The 22,607-nt window shown below is 47.8% G+C and overlaps 1 protein-coding gene across 3 annotated transcripts in view; it reads right to left on the reverse strand.

Moving 5' to 3' along the window:
• Nucleotides 1-22,607, reverse strand: part of LOC139048144 (mitotic checkpoint serine/threonine-protein kinase BUB1-like) — a 373,386-nt gene that overhangs the window by 59,670 nt on the left and 291,109 nt on the right. For all 3 annotated transcript variants that reach the window (XM_070522664.1, XM_070522663.1, XM_070522665.1), the window contains 4 exons: nt 20,976-21,215; nt 14,734-14,897; nt 1,711-1,826; nt 1,158-1,277 (listed from right to left, as the gene is read on the reverse strand). In XM_070522664.1, coding sequence (XP_070378765.1) covers nt 1,158-1,277; nt 1,711-1,826; nt 14,734-14,897; nt 20,976-21,215 — 640 coding nt within the window. The remainder of the gene's footprint in view (nt 1-1,157; nt 1,278-1,710; nt 1,827-14,733; nt 14,898-20,975; nt 21,216-22,607) is intronic.

Genomic DNA, 22,607 nt, shown 5'->3' on the forward strand with positions numbered 1-22,607 from the left:
TAAACCGTACCAGCTTATTGTGTACCTATTGGTTAACACGTGGTGTTTCCACTTTTCGTCGTGCAAACACGGCAGTGCGTCGTCTCCATCGGGGGGCCCGGCAGAACAACAAGCCTCAGAGAACAGAACAACGGCCTCCAAGCGCCCTGTGCATTTGCGTGTGAAGCCACATCAACATCAACATCATTTCGGCGCTGTGCCAGAGCGCATTGTGTCGTCGTGCGAACAAGGACTCTCGTCGCTCACGCCATGCCGAAGCTCGGATAAAAAGGACGCTGGGTGCTCAGCATAGAAGAAAATTTAGACATCGTTCGTGCTATCGAATGTGGCAGGAAGTCGTCGGCAATGGCACGCGACAGAGATCTACTGTTGACTACAGTGTGTGGCATTTGGAATGCGAAGCAGTTCCTCGGCAGCGCTGCTGCGACCACAGAGAGATCTGCTACGAGGTGCGACTTTTCATCGTCGTTGCCTCTGTTGTTGCCTAAGCATCGCCTAGGGAGAGTGATAAGCATGACACGAAAAGCGACAGCACAGGCGATTCGGGCCCGACAGTGGCAGAAGCTGCGTGTTACGTCAGCCTCACGAATGCAATCATCACAATGAGAACAGCACCCCACAATGAAAAGGGCGCCCCGCGACTGCTGCAGCGCTACTTCCCGCGTGCACGGAGAGCTTGCAACACCAACGAGGAATCTGCCATGCGAGTGTTTGCCGAGATGAGGGGGCTGGCTGAAAAGCTGGCACGCAGCTTCAGTAATTCTTAAGGCGCTGTCGTCGCTGCTAGGCCGCGGGAACACCAAACAAAAATGACACCTATGTCGTGCGAGGTGAATAAATACTGCATGTTTTATGCTTTCATTGAACTCTCTCCGAGTTCCGTTTTTGACAGGTGAGTGGGCGATCTCATGCTATTTCGGTTAAGCAGTACTACCATTTAATACGCACTTTTTCTGAGCTCCGGCCAACTACGGTTTAACGAGGTTTCACTGCAGTGTATTTCATCCCCTAGGCTGAGTGACCCAAGTGCCTTCCCTGTATGACATGGCTCGATTATCACGACCAGCACAAGCAAACTGCAAAGGCACACACAACTGGCATCTTTTGTGGCTGATAGCCGCACTTTGTGACAAAGTCTTGGTTAAGCAGTCACTCACAGGTGCCCCCGATAAGGCCTCGTTGAAACGCCGACGCAGTTCGCAGTAGATGTAGGTCTCCCAGTAGGCATTGGTTCTGCTGTTGTCCGCCTTCAGCACAACCTTCATCTGGGAAGGTGCCTGCACAGGGTGTTGTCGCAAGGCATGTGCAGTGAAACACATTTGGGGTTCGATCAGAGTGCCCAAGCAACAATACCCGTGCATCAGGGCAGCTTAACTCAACTAGTTTAATATCAATTACCCCTTTTGAAACTCTAAGGGCAACAAACAGGCTCCTAATGATGTCAGAACAGTGTGCTAACGAAATAAATGTTGTGCCACTATCTTACCCATCTTGTATCCAAGCCTCTTGCTCATATAATCAATAGCATGTCCGACTCTGATATTTCTCCTTCCTATCTTAAGCTTGCCCATCTGTGGCGGCTAGCATGCATTTTCGTCTCTTCCAATCGCTTTCGGTGCATGCAGTACACAATAGCACGGTCACTCTTAATTAAGAGTGATTTTGCAAACAGGCCATGCCCAAACTAGCCAGAAGGCAGAAAATTCTCACTTCAAAACTTTCATCATCGTCCAGGTATGTCTCCTCGGTGTTCAATATCAGTGCCAGATAGACCCGCGCATAAGCGCCCGATGCCAAGTGGTGGAGCACCTTCACCTCCTGGCCACCTGGAAGCAAGAGAAGGACCGGGTGAGTACCCAGACACACACCACTGCTGAATTTAGGAGCCTTTTTATACTATGAAAAGGCGGTGCAGCTCATAGTTGACATACGCTAAGCCCACAAAGGTTCGTTCTCTCATTTCAGATAATTTCGGGTCATGTCCGTACAATCGAAAGGAGTGGTGGAAATTCAGAAGACTCCAGAAGAGAGCTGGGAAGCTGGCAAGTATGTACCAAATATTCTCACAAAAGCGCTGTGCTCATCTCCTACATAAATTTGGGCCAAAGTTTCTCCGGTGCTGCTCGAACAAGAGTAAAAAGTAAATCAATTTGCATTTCACTCGACCCTCGTGAAAACAAAATTGAAGAGGAAGCCAAGATTACTTGGTTATATCTACTACTTCATTATATTGACTATTGCCCTTCACTGCAGTAGTATATATGCCAAATGGTGTGCACAACTTTAAACACGCAAAGACTACGGCTCTGCGTCCTGCAAGTCCACAGACGCGTTCGGCCCATGAAAGCAAAACTGTCTGGTTCACTGCTCTCTCGTGGCCCCGTCTGGCCCGATGTGTGAGCACGCCAGCTTGACTTGGACGGCTCGTGCCGGTTTCACGCAATTTTGCAGGTCACACCTTGGTGCACGAGCCAGCGTAGCACGCCGCAGTGCATGTGCGAAGGGGAGGCACTAGTACTCTAGGTTGCAGTGTTGTAGATGTAATACATGGCCTACACAAATGGACAGCATGTCACCCAGAGTCGCGTTGAAACATTCAGTGAGCCCATTGGTCTGGGGGTGCTAGGTGGTGGTGGTTCGATGAATAACATGGCGCTGAGCCTTCGACAACCTCAGACAAAAAGATGCACCCACTGTCACTGAGGAGTTCACGAAGTGGGGTGTGGCAGAGGATGAAACAGCAGAGCAGGAAGGAGGTGATGTGTGCAGTGGCAGCAGGGGGTGCTGCAGTTTCAGTGTACTGCGTAACACGGTCGACAGCAATGATGCTCCAGCAGTTACCGAAAGGTTGCATTGAAAGCGGACCATAGAGGTCGATGCCCACACGATAAAATGGGCAGGCATGGCAGGGAAGGGGCTGCAAAGTTCCAGCTGAACGAGGAGACAGATTTCCAATGTTATCAGTCTGTACATGATGGAATGAATTTGCAGACGTATGTAAATATTCGTCACCCATAGCAGCACTGCCGAAGTCATTCATATGTTCTGACTCTGGCGTGGGCACGCAGCAGGTCAACATGAAAGTATTCACAGGTAGCAGAAACTGCAGGCTGCACGGTATGAGTAGCCATTTGCGGCCGTCAGGTGAGTAGTTGCATTCGTGCAGAACATCATCACGAATGGCAAAGTGAACAGCTTGGCGGCAGAGTGCGTGAGAGGTCGGACGCTTCGGCGTGTTGGAAAGTAGTTAGAGGAGGACTGCTATCCAGGGGTTGTGGAGCTGCTCTGAAGCAATCCGCCTTTTTCATTTTCCTGTGCTGCCCTCTGCCGCACGCCGCTGAAAACGTGTTGAAAAGGTCCCAGGGCTTTCGCCAGTTGATTAGTGTAGCTGCGCCCACATTGAGTGCGCGTCGGTTGTGCATTTCGTGGATCGCGAATCATTATTAATGGCTTCTTCGGGACAGCATGTCGTTCCTGGAAGCCATGTAGCACATATCCACTACTGGGTGAGCAGTCCTGAGTGCGCTGTTCTGCAAACAGTGCGGCCGATAAAGGCACGCTGAATTCCGTTTGGCGACACGACTGCCTTGGAATATGTCACCAATTTCTGGACTTTGACATCACTTTTTTGTTATCTTTACACATTATTTAGACATTTAGCATATTCAAGAAGTTTTCGAGCGCAGCCTTCTGCGTTGCATTTATGAAAGCGGTGCACTTGTTTACATCGACATCTACAGCCGCAGATCGTTGTTATCGTCAAATATTGCGGAAAAGGTGCATCGCTGATATAAAATAGTGTCAAAACATAGCAAAACATGCATACCTGTGCACATTTGCCGTGTTGTTACACCCTGAGATGAGTCAATATGAGCAGCCGAACCACTTAAACAACGGCAACTGTGATCGAGATACTTATATTATGGGCTGTCAATTAAATCATTCTCGCTTTTCTTTAACTCCACCTTACTTACAGATTTAGCATGCCATAGAGCGTTACTAGAGAAAAGTGTGCTCGCATAAATGCTCATTTGTAAGCCATGTTCTTCTCTCGCGAAAACGCACGGATGCCATCGCTCACACGGCGTTGGTATAACTGAGCGAGGCGGTTGTTTGTGTTGCTGTATACCGAATACACCGTCTCTTGTTTGCCGCTTGACGTAGAGGCAAACAGTGCATCTCTGAAATTGAGAAATGTGCCAGCAAAGCAATACGTACAGGCCCACAGATATACGTGGCGACAGAACTGCTTGTTGGTCTAATTGGTGCTTGCTAAAAGACATGTTTTTGCCGCAAGTTAACAAACACGAAAGGAAGACACATAAAGACAACACGGGCGAATACGGCCGACAGCCTACAGGTACGGTGACGTATACAGATGTTGGCACAGCACTGTGTCGCCACTTACCGCTTATTGTGTACGCGCCGTGCGAAGTTAAGTGTAATTGATTTTAAATCACTAAGGCCAGAATTGAACTATAAAAGCAGTTTTGTTTAACCTAACTGCTTACAGTTCAGTTCAGGTCCACCGGTAGCGGGTGCACGAAGTCGAAGGCGCCAGGTTAGCCTTCGCTGAACAGGATCAACACTGGCTTAAACTTCATGGGTACGGCTTGAGAGGGTTAAAGCTTGTGCATTTCAACTTGGCAGGTGTGTTTGACTCATTTTGAGCACGATTAATTATATATACAAGCGAAGACGCTGTCGCTATTGTGCCGATCGCGCAGAGCTCAGTTGAACGATGGTCGGCATGCTGATTGTGCCGATGCTGTCGACAAGAAAGCTCGTTGCAGTAAAACTCGCGCTCGTCGGTTGCATCGTTGTCGACCTGGTATGATAAAACGGTTCCAGTGATGCACAATCGTCGGTCAATCGTTGGAGTGAGCGTCTTAGTGGTCCCGTATCGACCCAGTGTTGCTGCGCCTTACGAGTACGTGCAGTCAGGCATGCACTGCCATCACCAGCAAGCGAGGACCGACGCCGCAAGAAAACTTCGTCAGCAATGCGATGTACCTAAGTGTCGCCCAAGTGTAACGCATGGGTTTTTCTTTGAATTTGCTAGCCACCAATTACTTGGCTTGGTGTAGTCCGGACTTGGTGTAGTCCGGACTACACCGAGCCAGATTACTTGGTGTAGTCCGGACAACTCAGACGATGCCCTGGCCGCTTTCTCTGTGGAGTTTCAGTCTTACACTATGCACGTTTTCGGCACCGCACCGATGTCGAGCTATCAGTAGAGTTTCAACGCAGTACACGGCACGAGTGTTTGCAGCAGTGCGTGTCCGAGCACTTCTTTTTTTCGGGGGACTTACCGGCGCGCGGCCATGCGCGCGACCCTTCCAAAACGTTTCACGACTAATCCGCTAGGGCATTGAGCATGCGCCATCACGCCATGAAAGAGGCGGATTCCGTGGATGCTGAAAACAAGACGACGGGTTTAAGTGTTGACAGGCAACTAAGGTTGGCATACAGAGGAGACTGCACAGGGGATCAGCATCTGAATGCTTGCAGCCAGAGCAGTAGCCGACGATGTTGAACTCTTCAAGTCAAACAGCCCATCAGGCAAGGAAGCCACGTGGGTCTTTTAAATTTGATAGCCCAGAAAGGGCTCCAGCAACCTGTCATTCTCTCCAGCATCCGACGAGGCATTCACTACTTTACGACGTCTTCTTCAGAAGACCTCCTATTCTGCGTCACTTCGATCTTGCAGCTTCGATGGAGGGACAGATAGACACCAGCAGCATAGGTTTGGCACCGTCCAGCACAACAAAAACACGGGCATCCTGAATATGTTGTTGCTTATGCCAGCCATACACCCACCGAAGCAGAGACTAACTATCGTGTAACTGAAGAACAATGCTTAGCCATCTTATGGGCCCTTATGCAAGTTCCACCCTTCCTTGTACGGCCGCCCTTTTGATGATCGGTGACGAGATATTGTCAGAGATGCTTCCGTAGGCCTGAAGCAACAGCATTGTGCGGAGGAATGTCAATCTCTTCAGCAACGACCAAATTAGGGTGATGTTCAGGAGAATTGTCTAAACGGAGGTCACATAAAGGAGAAAGTTCGACTTCTGCCCACTTGCAGTTGGCAATGGCTTTGTGTTGTGAGAGGAAATCTTATCGAAGAACTATATTGTAGCAGGATGGCAGCACAATGAACTCAATAATCTACATAATGTCCTAAATTACAACTCGTGTTGTAAAAGCTGCTGACGGCTGAACATGCTGGGACTGTTGCGGTACGGAGACCTATGCCGGCAACTTGGGTCAGTCATTTCCCGGATGCAGCGGCAAAGTCTTTCATTCCTAACACAAACGGTGGCTCCAGTGTCCAGAAGGGCAAGAGTTGAGGCACCTTTGACAGAAATAGCAATGACATTCGACAGAGAAAAGTGAGCACTTGGCTGCTGTGATGGCGACACAGTTCTTGCCTCGTGAACTCCGGCATTTAGTTTTACTTTTCTGTAGGCAGGGGACAACGATGCATTGGGGAGAGAGTGCTGACGTGGTGATGGAGAGCACTGGTCGAAGGAGGCATGACAATCGGGAGCGCTTGGAGTGTAGCGGAGTGGTAGTTGATCAGCATAGCGATGGAAGTGCCTCCCTTGTGTAGTTTGAGGGATCACACGGCACGCTCCTCATAGGTTTCGCTTATGGCGCTGAATAAAAACACCACGCGGCAGCCCTACTGGACATTTATGTAAGTACTCTCAAAAACGAGGAAAGTTTTTGACTGTCCATATAATAATCTTGGGCAAACTGATGAGTCTCCCGAACCGGCTTCTTGCATGAAAAGTAGGCAAACACTGAGAGTAAACCATATTAAATATGTTCTTATAGTGGGTTGTCTGTATAACCAAATGGAGCATAACAAAATGAAGCCTCACTGCAGCGATCGCACGGGTCCGCAGCGACCGACTGCGTGTATGCATGCATGTCCGTGCACAATGTTTTGCTTTCGCTGTGAGTGCGTTTTCGCAACGTGCCGCCAACTTTAGGCCACAGCATATGAGCATTTGAGAGTACACTAGCAACCATTGTTGCGTCGACGCCATCAGAACTGTTCAACAATAATTTCGTTATAGAGCCTTTGACGCCAATGGCGACTGTTATGTGCCGTCGCGACGATTCAATCTATTTTGTCTTCCGAGTTCTTGGGCATATTCGTATTATTTCTCAACTTGCGTCGCACTGTATGTTTATCGGTCTTCTCAGCGTGCGATTTCCCTCTGCTTTTTCGTAATCCAGTGCATTAATGCGTAACAGAAACCTGACCATATCCCATGCCTTTTTTAATGTGCGTCTTACCGCTCCCTTTCTGTTCCAGTGAACTTGGCAGTATCAAGTTCATAGACCAAACTGTCATAGCATTAACCGGGCAGCGGGCGCGGGCGAGCGTCTCAGTATGCGTTTTCTGCTACTCACCGGACATCGCAGTCCCGGCGCCGCAGCAGAAAGCTTCCTCGCGTCTGTGCTTGCTGCATACCCGAGTTGCAGCCGATGGCTCTCTGCCGGTTCTAAGTTTCGCGAGCCAAGCTTCACACAGCTCCTTGTCCTGTGGCTATGTGTGAATAAGGCTGACACCGGGCTCCGTTGCATACGTTGGGCGCTGCAGCACCGAGCAGTAGCTTACCATGCTGCACGCCTCCAAAGGCAGCCACTACCTATTAGAGTACTTTCAAATGTTGTCAAGCAGACACCCAAGGCGGGAAAGCCTAACCACTTAATCAGAAACACAGCACAGCTGGGACTTTCAACTTCTGCTTTCAGCTCGCTTCAGCGCCTCCGAAGCAGCCGACGCGGCCACTGTGTCCACGTGATCCCTCATGCCACGCCACCCCGACGGTGGAGCCAGCTCGTCCAGTGGTGCAGCTCGAGGCCAATAGCGAGTCGTCAATTAATAGCCATATGAGACAGCCAATGGCATGTGGCGTCAACAATATTGAGAGATATGCCCGGGGCCACCACAGGCAAAGCAAACAGGATTGTCATCTGGAGTATGCAAAGGGTTTGCGTCTACGGGGCCAGCGCAAAGGGCACGGGGAGGAGTCTGCGCCTGCATTGGTTGATGCAGTGTGAAAGCAGGGTGCGTTCAAGGCCTTGTGGCAACACTGACGTACTTGAGAGGAGCAGCTACAGGATGCCACTGATGGGACATTGGCACAGCATCTGCAATTTCTTCTTTAATCGCCTGCCAAATAGCGGGTGATAGGTAAGGAGCAGGACGCGGCTGAGGCTGCTGCTGAGTAAACTGCACCATTGAGAGCTGCCAAGCTACTTCATTGCATATGAACGCCGTGATCTGTGCCAGCAGTGTTGACTGGTCTGAGATGACGACCAGGCTTACGAGGCTCTTGTCATTTGTAACCAGGTGAAAAGCCAAGGTCCGCTGTTTCCAGAGCTGGTCGTAACTCTGACACAACTTGATGAGCTCCACTACGCTGCTTGGGTTTTTTGCAAGCAGCATCTCAAAGACGTCATTGTCAATGCTGTTCATAATGTGCTTGATTTCGTCAGATTTGGGCATGGAGGCATTGACGTGCTTCGAGAAGTTCACAATGTCGTCAATGTAACTTGTGAACAACTTGCCCAGCTGCTGTGCCAGTTTGCGCAAACGCTGTTTGGTGCACAAATGTTATGTGGCAGGGTGCCCAAACACGTCTATGAGGGCGGCCTTAAATGCAGACCAGGTTGGAAAGTCTGCCACGCGTTTTTTTTTTTAAACCATTAGAAAGGTAGTAGACGACATCGTTGAACTTGGTGGCATCACCCCACTGGTTGTGGATGGTTACCCTAGCGTAAGATGAGAGCCAGTCCTCCATATCACTGTCATCAGTGCTACTGAAGACAACCAGATCCCTCTAGTAAGGCGCCCTAGAGCAGAAGGGTGAAGGGGGAGTGGACGGTCGGTGCGTGGTTGCGTCTTCATGCATACCGAGTCATAGCGTATGGGCGCAGAGTTCCAGAATGGAAGTTTGGCAGTTGATCCCAGCATCTCCACTAATTAAAATTAGGTTTACTATCCGAAACAGGCAGCTAGAGCAGTTAAGTCTAGCAGCGTTCTGAACCGTAACTTCAGCGTCGTCTTGCGTGAAGCAGTCGCGATGCTGCTGCTGTTGGTGGTGTTCCTCATCTTCAGTTGGTGGCGAAACAGGGTTGCCAACCACAGGTAGCCAAACTGCCCTCCGCAGAAGCCCAAAGGCAGCCAAAAGCGAAACTTTTGGGTAGCCCAAAAGTAGCCAAAGAGCTTCGTCTTTTTGTGAAGTCATTTCTTAAGCATATTGAATTAATTTTCGGCAAGTATACCTACATATTAGTTTTTCCACGCAAGACCACGCATGACCTCTGCACGCATTGTCACTGAGGCCATGCGGCATGGAAAACAAATGCTGCACAAGCACAAGAAGTGCAGAAACGCAGTCATGCAAGCAAATTTATGATAAGGCAAATGCGGTCTTCATTACAAACGCAGTTTTATTTTCCCAGAGCACTAAAATATCACGAAAAGAACAACACACAAATACCAATGCGCGATAAACACGCTAAGCAATGGCATGCATTCAGGTGTTCAGTATCATTACTTACAGCTCATGATAATTTCACTTAACACCAGGCAATGTACCAAACGGAAAACTACAAAAAATTTCAAGACAAAGTCTAACACAGTAGATGGCGGTTATTACAAAATCCAGTACGATATATAGACATAAAAAGTATGCTGTGATTAAGCATCACGAGCTCATTGAGAAGTAGAACTGCTTGATCCGTACAAAATGTCAGATCTGAAACGGGACAAAAATTCTTGGCCCGGTTTCAAGTCCTTGCAGCAGCCTCCGTTTCTGGCCAGGCCAAACTTCACGTGGAGGAACGCTACCAATGACTCGTTCGACATTCTATTTCGAAGGTCGGTTTTAATGAGCGACACCTGGCTGAACACTCATTAAACAGAGACATTTGATAAGGGTAGTGATTGCAAAGATAGGAGGAGGGTTTGGAGTTGTGTAGGGAACAAATGGCTGTGGTGGCTGTGGGGCAACAGAAGAGGATATGTTCTGCATTGGCACTGGAGCAGCTGCAATTTGGGCAGGAAGGGTCCGAGCGAATTGCCACACTCTAAAACAAAATTACACTCTTTGGGTTCTATCTTGCCCCACAACAAAAAACGTCATCTCTCTTGTACGCATTTCCTTTCTTTAATGCTGCGAGGCCGGTACTTCCCAGTAATGAACTGCATGCACATTATCAGCATGACATAGCATTCCAGACATGAAAGTAGGGGGCGGGAAACGCAAGCAAGGGAGATGACAATTATTGTTGCGCAGCAGATATACGCCCCAAAGGACGTATATCTTGTCTAAGAGTGCACATAGGCACCATGCAGCAGGCAGAAAATTCGGCACATTTGGGTTAGGTTCAGCTCGGTGTTTTCCCTCCGTTCTGGCGCCGAGGTCATCCGCGGCGCACCGTCAACAGGAGCTAAAAGCATCTCCTGCTTAAAACATCGGACGCCGAAAGCTCACATCTGGAGACAGCAACAGTCTATGTTTGCTGGCATGTGCGTGCGGGTAGCGTTAGTTCGGGGATGGAGACGTGTTTCATGAGGCCAGCTTTCGTAATTAAAATTATCAGAAGGACGCGATCCTTGACCTTTTGACATGCATATGTGTTCTCTCCCATAGAACTAGCAAATTTTGATTTTATAGCAGACGTGCTTGAGTGTTTTTCATTTGCGCTTAACTATTTTTAATTCTTTTTGCACAGGAAGATGGACCCCAAAAATAGCCGTATAGCCAAAAGGAAAACTCTGACGCCCGCTCGGACCAAAAGTAGCCCAATCTGCCTATTAATAAGCCAATCTGGCAACCCTGGGTGTTCATCCTCTTAATCACAAAGCCATTATTTCATTGTATTGTGTGTCAATATAACGAGGTTCAAGTGTACAGTAAAACCTCGTTAAACCATACCCACTTAAACAGCAGTTTCGTTTTAAAAGTAGTAAGTCAAATCCCCGACTCAGCGGCCATCGAACGTAATGTGTTTTGTATCTGCATAAACCGTACTAGCTCACTGTGTACATGTCAGTTAACACGTAGTGTTTCCACTTTTCGTCACACAAACACGGCGGTGCGTCGTCTCCATCGGGCGGCCCGGCAGAGCAAGCCTCAGCGGTCGGAACAACAGCCTCCAAGTACCCTGTGCGTTTTGCGCATGAAGCCATATCAACATCATTTCTCAGACAAGTTCGGATAAAAAAGGACGCTGGGTGCTCAGCGTAGAAGAAAAATTAGACATCGTTCACGGTATCGAATGTGACACGAGAAGTCGGCGCTGGCATGCGACAGGGATCTACTTTTGACTACAGTGTGTGGCATTTCGAACGCGAACAAGTTGCTTAGCAGCGCTGCTGCAACCACAGAAAGATGCCTGCTACGAGGTGCGACTTTTCATCATTGTTGCCTCTGTTGCCGAAGTGTTGACTAGCGACAGTGATGAGCACGACATGGAAAGTGACAGCACGGGCGATTCGGGCCTGACAGTGGCAGGAGCTGTGCGTTACGTCAGCCTCATGAATGTTACCGTCGGGACGAGAATAGCTCCCCGCAGTGAAAAAGGTGCCCCACGACTTCTGCAGTGCGTGCACAGAGAATACGTAAGGCCAACGAGGAATCTGCCATGCGAGTGTTTGCCGAGATGAGGGGGCTGGCTGAAAAGCTGGCATGCAGCTTCAGTAAGTTTGAGGCCGCTGTCGTTGTTGCTAGGCTGCCGCGGCATCAAACTAAAATAACTTTCGTTGCGTGAAGTGATTAAATACTGCATGTTTATTTCCCCTTTCATCGCACTCTCTCTGAGTTCCGTGTTTCGTTTTTGACAGGTACCGTATTTACACGATCGTAAGTCGACTCGAAGGTAAGTCGACACCCCCCCCCCATATCGCGTGACAGGAAAAAAAGAAAGAGAGCATACCCGAGGGCGCATTCGACAACGAAAATTTATTAGTAGGTGACATGGTCACTGGACTACTCGTCTTCACTAGTGCTGCCATCGTCATAGTTCCTGCGGTCCCACAGTGCGTCGTGGTCTAGCGAAATTTCAGATTTGGCAAACGACCGCACCAGGACATCTTGCGGAACAGCAGCCCACGCCGAGTGCACCCAACCACACGCAGCCATCCAGGAGGCTCTTTTGACAAGTCCGGTTGGCGTAATTTCGCGGTCTTTTGCCGCCAGCCACTCATTGTACTCACGGCGGAGCAGGGCCTTAAAATTAGGGCGAAGGTCCGGGCTTGTTTCCTGACCATGTCGCACTTCACTGGCAGGGACCGATCACTCATTTCAGCAACGTAAGCTGCAGGCTTAGCCTACAGCTCCGAAAAGCGTCCAGACTTCAACCCGTAGGAAATTCTTCGCTTGCTGCCACAGGTGAAAATTTTGCTTCGCTACAGTCGCCACTCTCACACCACCCGTTCAGAACCATCGAACTTGCGGCCCGCTGCGCAGTGATTTGTTTCTTCGGCGTAAAGGATGGCAGCCCCCTTGAACGCTGCTGTTGATGAGCGCCGAATGTTTAGTGGGCCTACGGCACTCATGACGACTGGGGAAGCATGGAAGTAGCACATAGCTGGCAGTCAATTCGAACGCGTCAAACTAAGAGCTACAGGGAAAAAGAAACACATGAGCGGTGTCTGCTCTTCCATGAACTACCGATACTCCCCGCAAGCGCCGCTGTTCTGAGGGTGCCGCCGCAAACAGGAACAGCAGCACTTCCATCCATTATCGACACCTCCCCACGAGTGTTGCATGCAGTGTAAAACTCTCAAAAATGTTGAAAAACCCTTCCGAAAGCGAACAAACAAGCAGGATAGCGAGAAGATACGGATAGGGCCATAGACCAAACATAAAATTGTAACTACGTTGTAGCTCCCATTGGTCTCGCTTTTTTGGCGAGGCCATGTTTTGGTTTCAATTGTAAGTCGACCCCCCAACTTCAGACTTTCACATTTTAAAAGAGTGGTCGACTTACAACTGTGTAAATATGGTAAGTGGGCGCAATCTCGTGCTATTTCGGTTAAACAGTACTACCATTTAGTACATACTTTTTCTGAACTCCGGCCAACTACGGTTTAACAAGGTTTCACTGTACTTTGAAAATCTGACATGCTTGCCCCTGCGTTCCAGTGACCTTGGGATGCCTTTATCGGATGCCTTTATCGGGGGTGCAGCAGTCACTTCTGCAAGGAAGATTTCCGATACGGCGTAGGGGCTGTGATGTTCGGTGAGCGCATTGAGACGGTCCCCTGCGCGCACAGCTCGGCTAATGTCTTGGTCTATAAACTTGTTGATGTTAGATACTGGCAAGTTCACTGGAAAGGGATCTGTAAAACGCACATCAAAGAAAAGGCATGGCATATGTTCGTGCGGGTGCAGCACCAAACAATGAATAATGCACTGGGATTATGAGGCAGCAGGTAACTGCTCACCGAGAAGACCAATAAACATACAGTATGTTGCAACTCGAGAAACGATGATACTGAAACGTCCAAAACTTTAGGGAAAAAAAAAAAAGATTGGATCCTCGCAACTGCACATCACAAGTTGCCGCCGTAGAGGTCGAAGTTCCTAGTAATAACGAAATTGTTGTTTAACAGCTCTCATATTGTCCAAGCAACAATGGTTGCTTGTGTACTGTCAAATGCTCATATACTGCCGCCTAAAGCTCGTGGCACGGAGCGAACACGCGCTTGCAGCGAAAGCGAAACATTGTGCGCAGACATGCATGCACAGTCGGTCACCGCAAACACATGTGATTGCTGCACTGAGGCTTCATTGCGTTACGCTCCATTGGGTTACATAGACAGCCCACTATAAGAACACATTTCGCATATCTTTTATGCAAAAAGCCGGTTTTTGAGGAACTCTATCGTGGCGAGCCAGTGCATGTAGTGGGCGGTCACTGTACGTATTTGGTAAAGAGATAGCATCTGTAAACTATGCTGTGCTTTCCGTTTGCCCAAAATTATTGTTTTGATGGCAAAAGCTCCCTTTTTTTTCGAGAGTACTTACAGAAATGCCCAGGAGCGACATTTCACCTTAGTGTTTTTACTGAGCGCCAACAGCAAAACCTACGAGGAGCGCGCCACATTATCCTTCATACTACGCAAGCGAGGCGTTTTCGACAAATGGCGGAGTACTTGTCCCCAATACTTTTTAGGTGGTGCGAGAGTGATGGTGTACACACAGAGTACAAAGAACTTTGTGTGTGACACAGGCAACTGCCTACAAAAGGCATTGTGACCAAAGTGTGAAACTTGATGTTTGTGTAAATGCTCTGCAAGTGTTGCAGCACAAACTGCAGGGCACCAGGAAACAAATTTCATGGCCCCAAATGTTTGTATTGACAAGTTTCCCAGCAAGAAATTTTATAAGCTGTGATTACAACCGATAGGTGAAGGCAATACACAATTTTGTACTGTGTTGAAACCATGCAGATGCCACTGTGCAACTGTGGCTGATGAGGTGAGCGGAGAGAGTGTAGCTTGGAGTGTGCCAATTAATTTTTCTGAAATATTCAAGCCAAATTTAGGTGTGCTGCCCTTATGCAAGACTATACAGCAGTCCACCACCAGCCCTTCATTGTGCTCAGCAGACGAATGCCAAAGCCCCTCAGCTATGATGCTGGAAAGTTGCCACATGGTCTGGGAACAACAGTCCCAGATAAAAACACGATGCTTACCCAGAGTGATCTGCGCATCTTCCTTGAGAACAGGGCGCTTGCCGGATGACTCGAGGAGCTGCTCTTGGTCGCTTTGCTGTGGCTGCCACAAGGTCAATATGCTGCACCGCGTCTCCTCTGAAAATGGGTCCTTGCAACCCACAGGCGACGCTGCTTGCTCTACCCTGAGAGGAGTAGGCACGGCATAAAAGGCACATGGACACATTGAAAAACCTCTAGACTGATAATCAGCTGTCCCTGTCGGGCAGCTGTTTTCTTAAAGGGCAACTGCAGCAAATTTTGAACTTTATACAAGGCCTACTTTCTTATAGCGGAGATGTGCAGCAGCCGTCATGGAAATTTGACGTTTGAAATGAGAGTTGATGCGCGACAGAAAGCTAGCACAAATATACATTTTCAGTACCTAAGCTAAAAAATAAAATATGCAGCCATTATTGCTTGCCAAAAATGACAGGAAAAATTGAGAACCAGCATGGAGATGGGGCATGATCTCCAAGATCAGTCACTAAGGGCACGACGCTGGAAGTCCCGGAGGTCATGGTCTGGCACTTATAAATTTTTATAAGCAGCCAAACCTGTTTATAATGAACTAGATCGTTCCACAAAATGTTCTCATTATGTCAGTAGTTTGTCACATACAAAGTCACTGTTTAAAACCTCCAAAATTGAGTCTGACGGTGGCTTTGGCAGCTACATTCCGATGTCACTTTGATTCAAAATTTACATTTTCAGTATCTTCATTTTTACCTTCATTAAATTCAACATGAATGCCTATCAACTAGCTTAGTTTTCCATCTTACTGCAGTTCATTTCTGTCTTCTGTACTTTCCCATATCAAGATACATGTTTCTGTTAAAAAAAAGTCGTCTAAAGAATTAAATGTGGCGCCATGGCTGTCAAAACAGCTCCGGACGGGAACTGATCACCTGCCATCTCACAGTTATGAGTGCAGCCACTGCAATATTTTCTTCGAGAGCGTGTGATCTATAATTTGCCATCAGTGGGACTCAAGTGGATTCTGCACATGATGGCGAAGCGTTCTAGTTAGCCTGAAGCATTAACTACTGTGGCATGCCAACATTTTGCAAACATCTTGCCATTAGGGGTCCAGCATCAGCCACATACCGAGTGCCAAGAGCCATGAAGTTATGTTTTCTATGTTGGCTCGGCTGGAAAAGTACAAAGTTTGAAAGGTAGAACACCACTGTGATCTGTTAGCAGCAACATAAACAAGGCACCATCAAACAGCAACTGCCAACTCTAACTTTGCACAGCAGAGTGTGTGTACGCCAGTTGGTTATTCATGACTTCGAGAAGTTACTGCGAGAAACCACGAGACTTGAAGAAAGGGACAACACAAGCAGTGGGTTGTCAGCTTGTGTTGTCTCGTGGTTTCTTGTGGTAACTTCCAAAAATCTAACTTTGCATGGCGACAGTTCATTGTGCCGCATTCACATTGACTTGGGTCGCATGAATATCGACAGCAACAATAAGATGGAGACACTTGAGCAGCTCCCCCTTGGTTCTCATCGATACAAATAATCTAAATAAGTGCAGTCCACACGATACCGCATGAAGAACTGCCCCGATGCCACCGTGGTGGGACGCTGGGACATGCCTTGAAAGCATGGCTACCAAGTGACTTTCCCAGCGGCTTCTGAAATCCACTTGCAGCACTCGCTCATCTCGGCGGTCATATCTAAGTTGTGGTAGGACAGGAGGGGGGGTCGCTGCTGCGCACCCAGTTCAGTTGCTATTTCGTACTTCAGATCTCCACATGCACAATCCTTTTACTGCGACTGCTTTTGAAGTGTTCATTTTAACAGCATCATGCTTTTTAAAATGTTCATGATAGATGAACGCAGATTCAATAGGCAGGGTTGAAAAATTGTAAACCCCAGTGAAATGATTACTGATAAATTTTTATATCAAGGATTGTTAAAACTGGGTTCGACTGTACTGCAGTCAAACCTCAATATAATGAAGCATTATTTGCTGGGAAGAACTTGGTCAAATTGTGAATTTCGTTACTTCAAGCATTCTAGAGCTTTAGCAGTAGAAGCAACTTCACGAATTCCCAGAGCGTTCCTGGCGGATCGTATCTTGTCGGCAAACACTTCTAAACAAATTGCAAGAAGGTTGCGCCACAATAGCATGGTTACGAGCACCAGCACGTGCAGTGCAGATCATGCCCAGAACAATGCATCTGCTTGGCTCACAGCGTCCGAGATTTGCACAGTACATGGGCGTATCTGCAACGAGGCATGCGACTAAACACGCCACGCCATTGGCAGATTTTCACGCTGCGAGGTGAAGAGGAGGTTGAAGTGTCTCGACGATCCGTAGATGGTTTTACCCCGACTACTGAGCTACAACCTTGTAGCTGTATATATTGTAAATACATATATTTTATCCCTGTAACAGTATGCTCAGGCGTGCAAAACTTGGCACAAAAGAACGTTAAATTCCGTTTCCTACAACGCATAAATTCAGCAAGAACAAAAGCAGCAGAAACAAAAGGTGTTCCATTTTTGGAAGTAAAGTAAAACCTCGTTAATTCGAAGTCATCGGGACCACAAAAAATCTTTAAATTAAGCGGGTTTTCGGATTAACAGATCACACAAAAAAATGCAACCCAGGCAAAAAAATTCCCTGCAGGAATGCGCTACCTTTATTCAGCAATCTTCGGATTTTAAAGTAATCAGAGATGCCAGCTGCCGCGTCATGTAATTCGAGGCTCCAAGGGTCATGTTTTCTAGTTGGCCAACTACGTGCAGCATTTGAGAATTTCCACTGTGGCACTCAACAAAACTGCTGATAACGTTCAGCGATCCGATAACTTCCCCAAGAGCAGGTGCTGCGGAGGGCTCGTTAGCATCGTCGTCGCTGTCATCGCACATGGTGGCATCAGCGGTAACTTCACTCTCCAAGTCTGAGTAGCCCGTTTGTTGATCATTTTCAAAGTTCAGATACTCGGCGAAGCCGACTGCACTGGATTTGCAATCCTCTGTGCAGAGTGCATTGATGCGGCCGCAATACTCAGCTCCTTCTTCATCAAGTGCACATGAACAGTCAGCATCAGCATCGACGGTGCTTTGCTTTAAGAAGCCACCATGTTCAAAACACCGCATGATCAAAGTGGGTTCCACTTGCGTCCATGCATACGTAATAAGACATTTGGCCCCGAGGAGGTCGACGGAGTACTCCTTGCCGTTGTCGTAGCAAAGGAGCATGCGCTTGAGCAGGTGGTGGCGGTAAATCTTTCTCGTGTGGTGAATGACACCTTGGTCCATTGGCAGCGAGATCGACGTGGTGTTAGGAGGAAGAAATACCCTCCTGATAGCTTTCAGGTGTGGGATGTCACCGTGTGCCGGGCAATTATCAACAACGAAGAGTACATACCTACCTGTGGCGACGAACTTCCGGTCAAACTGTCGAACGCAATCTTCAAATGTTGGGCCTGTGACCCAGGCTTTCTTGTTGTGGCGGTAGATAAGCTCATCCCTTGGCGGCAGCTGTGCATCTTTAAAGCAGCGAGGCTTCCCACTCTTTCCAACTACGAGTAGCAGCAGCTTGTGTTCACCGCACATGTTCGCGCCGAACAAAATGGTAATTCTTTTCTTGCTCTGCTTTCGGCCCTTGACCGCGGTGTCCTTCGCTGCGAACGTTTTTGTGGGCAGCATCTTGTAAAAAAAAGGGCTGCCTTTTGTAAAAAAAAGGGCTGAAAAGCAGAAGGCAGGGAGGTTAACCAGAATAATGTCCTGTTGGCTACCCTACCTACCCTGCATCATCAAGGTTGCACACATCGTCTGCACCGTACTCGCTAAGCAACGGAGCCAACGTGTTTCCGTCGACGACGCTCTCGTTGGCGCTGCCGCTCTTGCCACAGCTGGCCACAACGGTTAAGTTACTTGGCTCTTTAAAACGGCTGAACCATCTATTGCTACACTTGAACTCTTCGTGCCCAAGTTGTAGAGCCAAGTCGTCGGCCTTCTCCCGAAGTATCGTTCCATTGACGGGAAGGATGGCTGCGTTTGCTTTATGCAGCCAGCAAAGCAGATTCCACATCTTGGCACGTGGGAGCCCATAATCGCGACCGCTTCGAAGAAGGTGTCTTGCTGTAGGCCTCCAGTACCTTCAACTTGTTCTTCAATATTGTGGACAATGTCGAGAGGGGCACGCTGTGCCCTTCAGCCAACTCGGCCTTGGAACACGTGTTCTTACCTGCTTCTTGGATCAAGCAGAACTTCTGCTGCAAAGTTAGTCTTATACTTTGGCATCTTCGCTCACTGGCACTTCTGCACAGCTCAGAAAAAAAAGAAAGAAAGAACACCACGCTAGCTGCAACACCCTCAACCTCTGCACACAAAAGAATGGTGCAGAGTGGCGCTGCACGCACACACGTAGCCGCAGGCACGGAGAATGGGCGAACGGCAGCCAGTGGCAGCGGCACGGAACCCACACTGACTGCGAGGAGTGTGCGAAGTGGGGGACGAGAGCATGTGACAAAAACCGGAATGCCTGCTGCGTTGCAGTGAAGCACGTCTTCTCCTCTGCAGGCGCACGCTTCGGCAGTACCATGGACTCGTTTGTGTGCTAGCAGTACTACGGGTCAGGCGCTTCGCCTATAAATAATCATGATTGTTATGTAGCGTTGCCTCACGGCTCCGAATGGCCATCGTTTCGTCGGGTTTGCGGTGAAATGGGGATCCGAAATTGCCGCATAGCACCCCAAATCTTTGAATTAACCAGGTTGGCCTAAGCCGCCGGTTCGAATTATCCGGTCAAATTTACGTTGGAAAATAGGGGACCTTCAAATTATCCAGGATTTCAAATTAACGAGGTTTTACTGTATTGCAAAACGTTCAAAACTAGCGTTCATGTGCTAATTATTGTCCCTAGATTTTCTGCTAGCAAAAAATATCTAGGGACTTAGCACTAATCATCGTGTAGGATTTTTGCCGGAAGAAAAGGCGTAGTCGTAGCCAAGAAATAGGATGGCGTTTTAGAATGCAACTTTTATGAGCTGCTAAACTGCCAATTACTGGACTTGAAAACTGCTTGCAACACTTCCATCCTTAAACACTCTGCTGTCCACTCACGCATTAATTATAGCTTTCTGCCAAGAACTTCTTTACCTATTGTCGTTGCACCTATAACACTAGTGAGCTCAATTATCACCACAATCATTTGACCCATTAAAAAATAATTGCAATTTCGTGATTCAGCTTGAGAAACTGAATGACAGTGATTTCCTAGGTATACTTTGTGACTAGTATACTTTGTGATTTCCTAGAATACATTTCGTGAAAAGGGACAGAAGAAAGGAAGAAATGCATTTTGCGCCACGAAGTATACCTACGAAATTTAAGCACCAACTTGCACAAGAAGTCCTTTTGGAATGACAGTGAATTTTATGAACAAATAACCAAGATAGCTCTAATTACCAACTCCCCCCTTAACCGCATCGAAAATCGGTAACCTGGCAGGCAAATAATTTCGAGGAGCATTCATGTTCAAATAAGAAGAAAGAAAGTTGTTTTGAATTTAAAGTAGGACAGTCTTGCTTGCTGCTACAAACTGAAATGCACTCAACGGTGCACACACTCAGTGCAAGGTCACCCATGCACAGAGGCTGCCTACTAGCCGGCATACTCACTTCTGGTCAATCTAGGGAACAGATGACCTTTCACATTTCTAATATTCCACCATGTGGTAAAAGAACACCCAAGGACCGCAAGAGAAAGAAGAAAAAAAGAAGCCTAAATGTTGACCAAATGAATAATTCCAACAGCCAAGTCACCACTCGAAAAGGTGACCAGTAAACTGGAGTGGTGGGCTAAAAATTCAAAAGCCTTCAAGCTGGTGTTGAATTTTTTACACTTAATTTTACACTAAATAAAAATTCTATAAACATTCTATATAAGCATTTTTTAACATATTACTAATCACTGATGGAGTTCCTGGTGGAATTGCTTTTAAATGCAAACAGTTCTATGCACCAGGACTGTCCCAGAAACTTATGATTTTTAGTGCTGAAACAGAAATCTTACCTATGAAGCATACAATTTAATGACCTTTCCTTTTGATTACATAGCTACTACTCATTAGCCATACATTCCTAATATATTTTCAGATATTCAAGGGCTAACCCGAAGAGTACATGCAAGGGTTCTGTGGCTCAAGCTAATAATGCTAATAATAATGAGCACAAAACTGTCTACACAAGCTGGACCACGCACCCCTCGCCACGTTGCTGCTGCTGCTCTTGTGGTGCTGGCGTTGCCATGGAGACGCCACCACAGCTGTCGTCAGGCTCCTCCTGGACGGCGGGCAAGGTGGAGCTGCCGCCAGTCGGGGGTCGGCCAGTGGTGGTGCTCAGTGTGGCCACGCCCACCGAGTGCTGGGACGAGCTGCTCGAACAGCTGCTGCCTCCACTGTTGCTGCTCGACTTGCCCTCCTTGCTACACTCTAGGATGGTGCTGGGAAGATTGGCGATGCACCAGAGATGATTGGAGGCCTTCACACAATCTTACGATAATGGTGCAATTGTTTATGTGCATTGTACGATTATGACCTCAAAGGGGCTCAACTGAAGAGCAGCACATGCTGCAGTGTTACATACCCAGTGCTCCAAGTTGGTCCACCGGTTCGTTTTGAACACTGTTCCCTCGGCACACCGATGTGGGTGAGAAAGAAGTTAGGCCTAAACATACAGACATACTGCAAACTGGGTGAAGTTTCCAAAGAATGCTAATTGCATTTAAATATATTCTGGTAGAAAACGCCTCACAGTGACTGTCAACGTTAATGGAATTAGCATTCAAACAATGTAGCAGTAAACTGTACTGCTAAGGACACCTTTTGTACGATGTGTAATGGGCGAAGAATGTGGCATTTGATTTGGCACATGCACATAGATACATGCGTGTGGTGCACCAAGACAAGTGTGCACACTTTTGGACTTCGCATAGAAACTAAACACAGCCTTGCAGCCACATACAGTTTTGTCCCACTGGCACTGCAGAATTAGGGCTCAGCATACTGGACTTTGAATGAACTACAGCACAAATGCACAGGCGTCTATTGCAGGCACAAAGCTTTTCAGCTAGAAGAGTGGGCACTCCCACTTGTCCGTCAAGTGTACGCCTGCTGAATGCACTCGCAGAAATAAAAAGAGGTCAGACATTGGCAGACCAAAGATTGCTTGAAGCATCCACGGAAAGCTAATCACATTAACCCTTTCAAGCGCTGCACACACAATTGCGCATGTCAAGCCAATAAAGTAGAATTCTGTTAATTCAAACTCCAAGGGGGCTGGAAATTGATCCGAATAAAATGCAGTTAGAATTAAGTACAGATATATAGCGCTAAATATAGCACTCAATCAAATGTGCAGTACAGCATGCAAAACCAAAAATGTCACAGGGGTCCCTCTGCAAAAGGGGGATATTTTTCCTACATCAACGCACATTTGCCAGAGAGGCCTAGATTCCTTATGACAAGTGCAATAAGAAGCGCAAGGGAAACATGCGAGGGCGAGCTGAGAAGGCTGGTGGCCTGATGCATATCCTCATCCTGCAAACACCTGCTGGAGATTACGTAACTGAGCGTGCAGTAATGTGATCAAGCTCATGCCGTCGGCATAGGTGAGCATGCAGAAACATAATCATGCGCACGCTGGGGGCTCCTTCCAGCTCCATTTAAGCCAGAGGGGGAAAAAAGGGTGCTCTGCTTCTCTGCGCTTCGGCAAGTCTTTCCTCATAATTTTTACAGTGCGCAACGTTATGGGTTCTGTCTATGCATCAAGCCTTTGGATAGAGTTTCTCCGAAAAGCAGTTCATGGGAATGAGAAAGTTTGTTCGACATAACCA

The sequence above is a fragment of the Dermacentor albipictus genome, chromosome 7 (genome assembly GCF_038994185.2).
Source record: "Dermacentor albipictus isolate Rhodes 1998 colony chromosome 7, USDA_Dalb.pri_finalv2, whole genome shotgun sequence".
In the NCBI taxonomy this organism is placed as follows: domain Eukaryota; kingdom Metazoa; phylum Arthropoda; class Arachnida; order Ixodida; family Ixodidae; genus Dermacentor; species Dermacentor albipictus.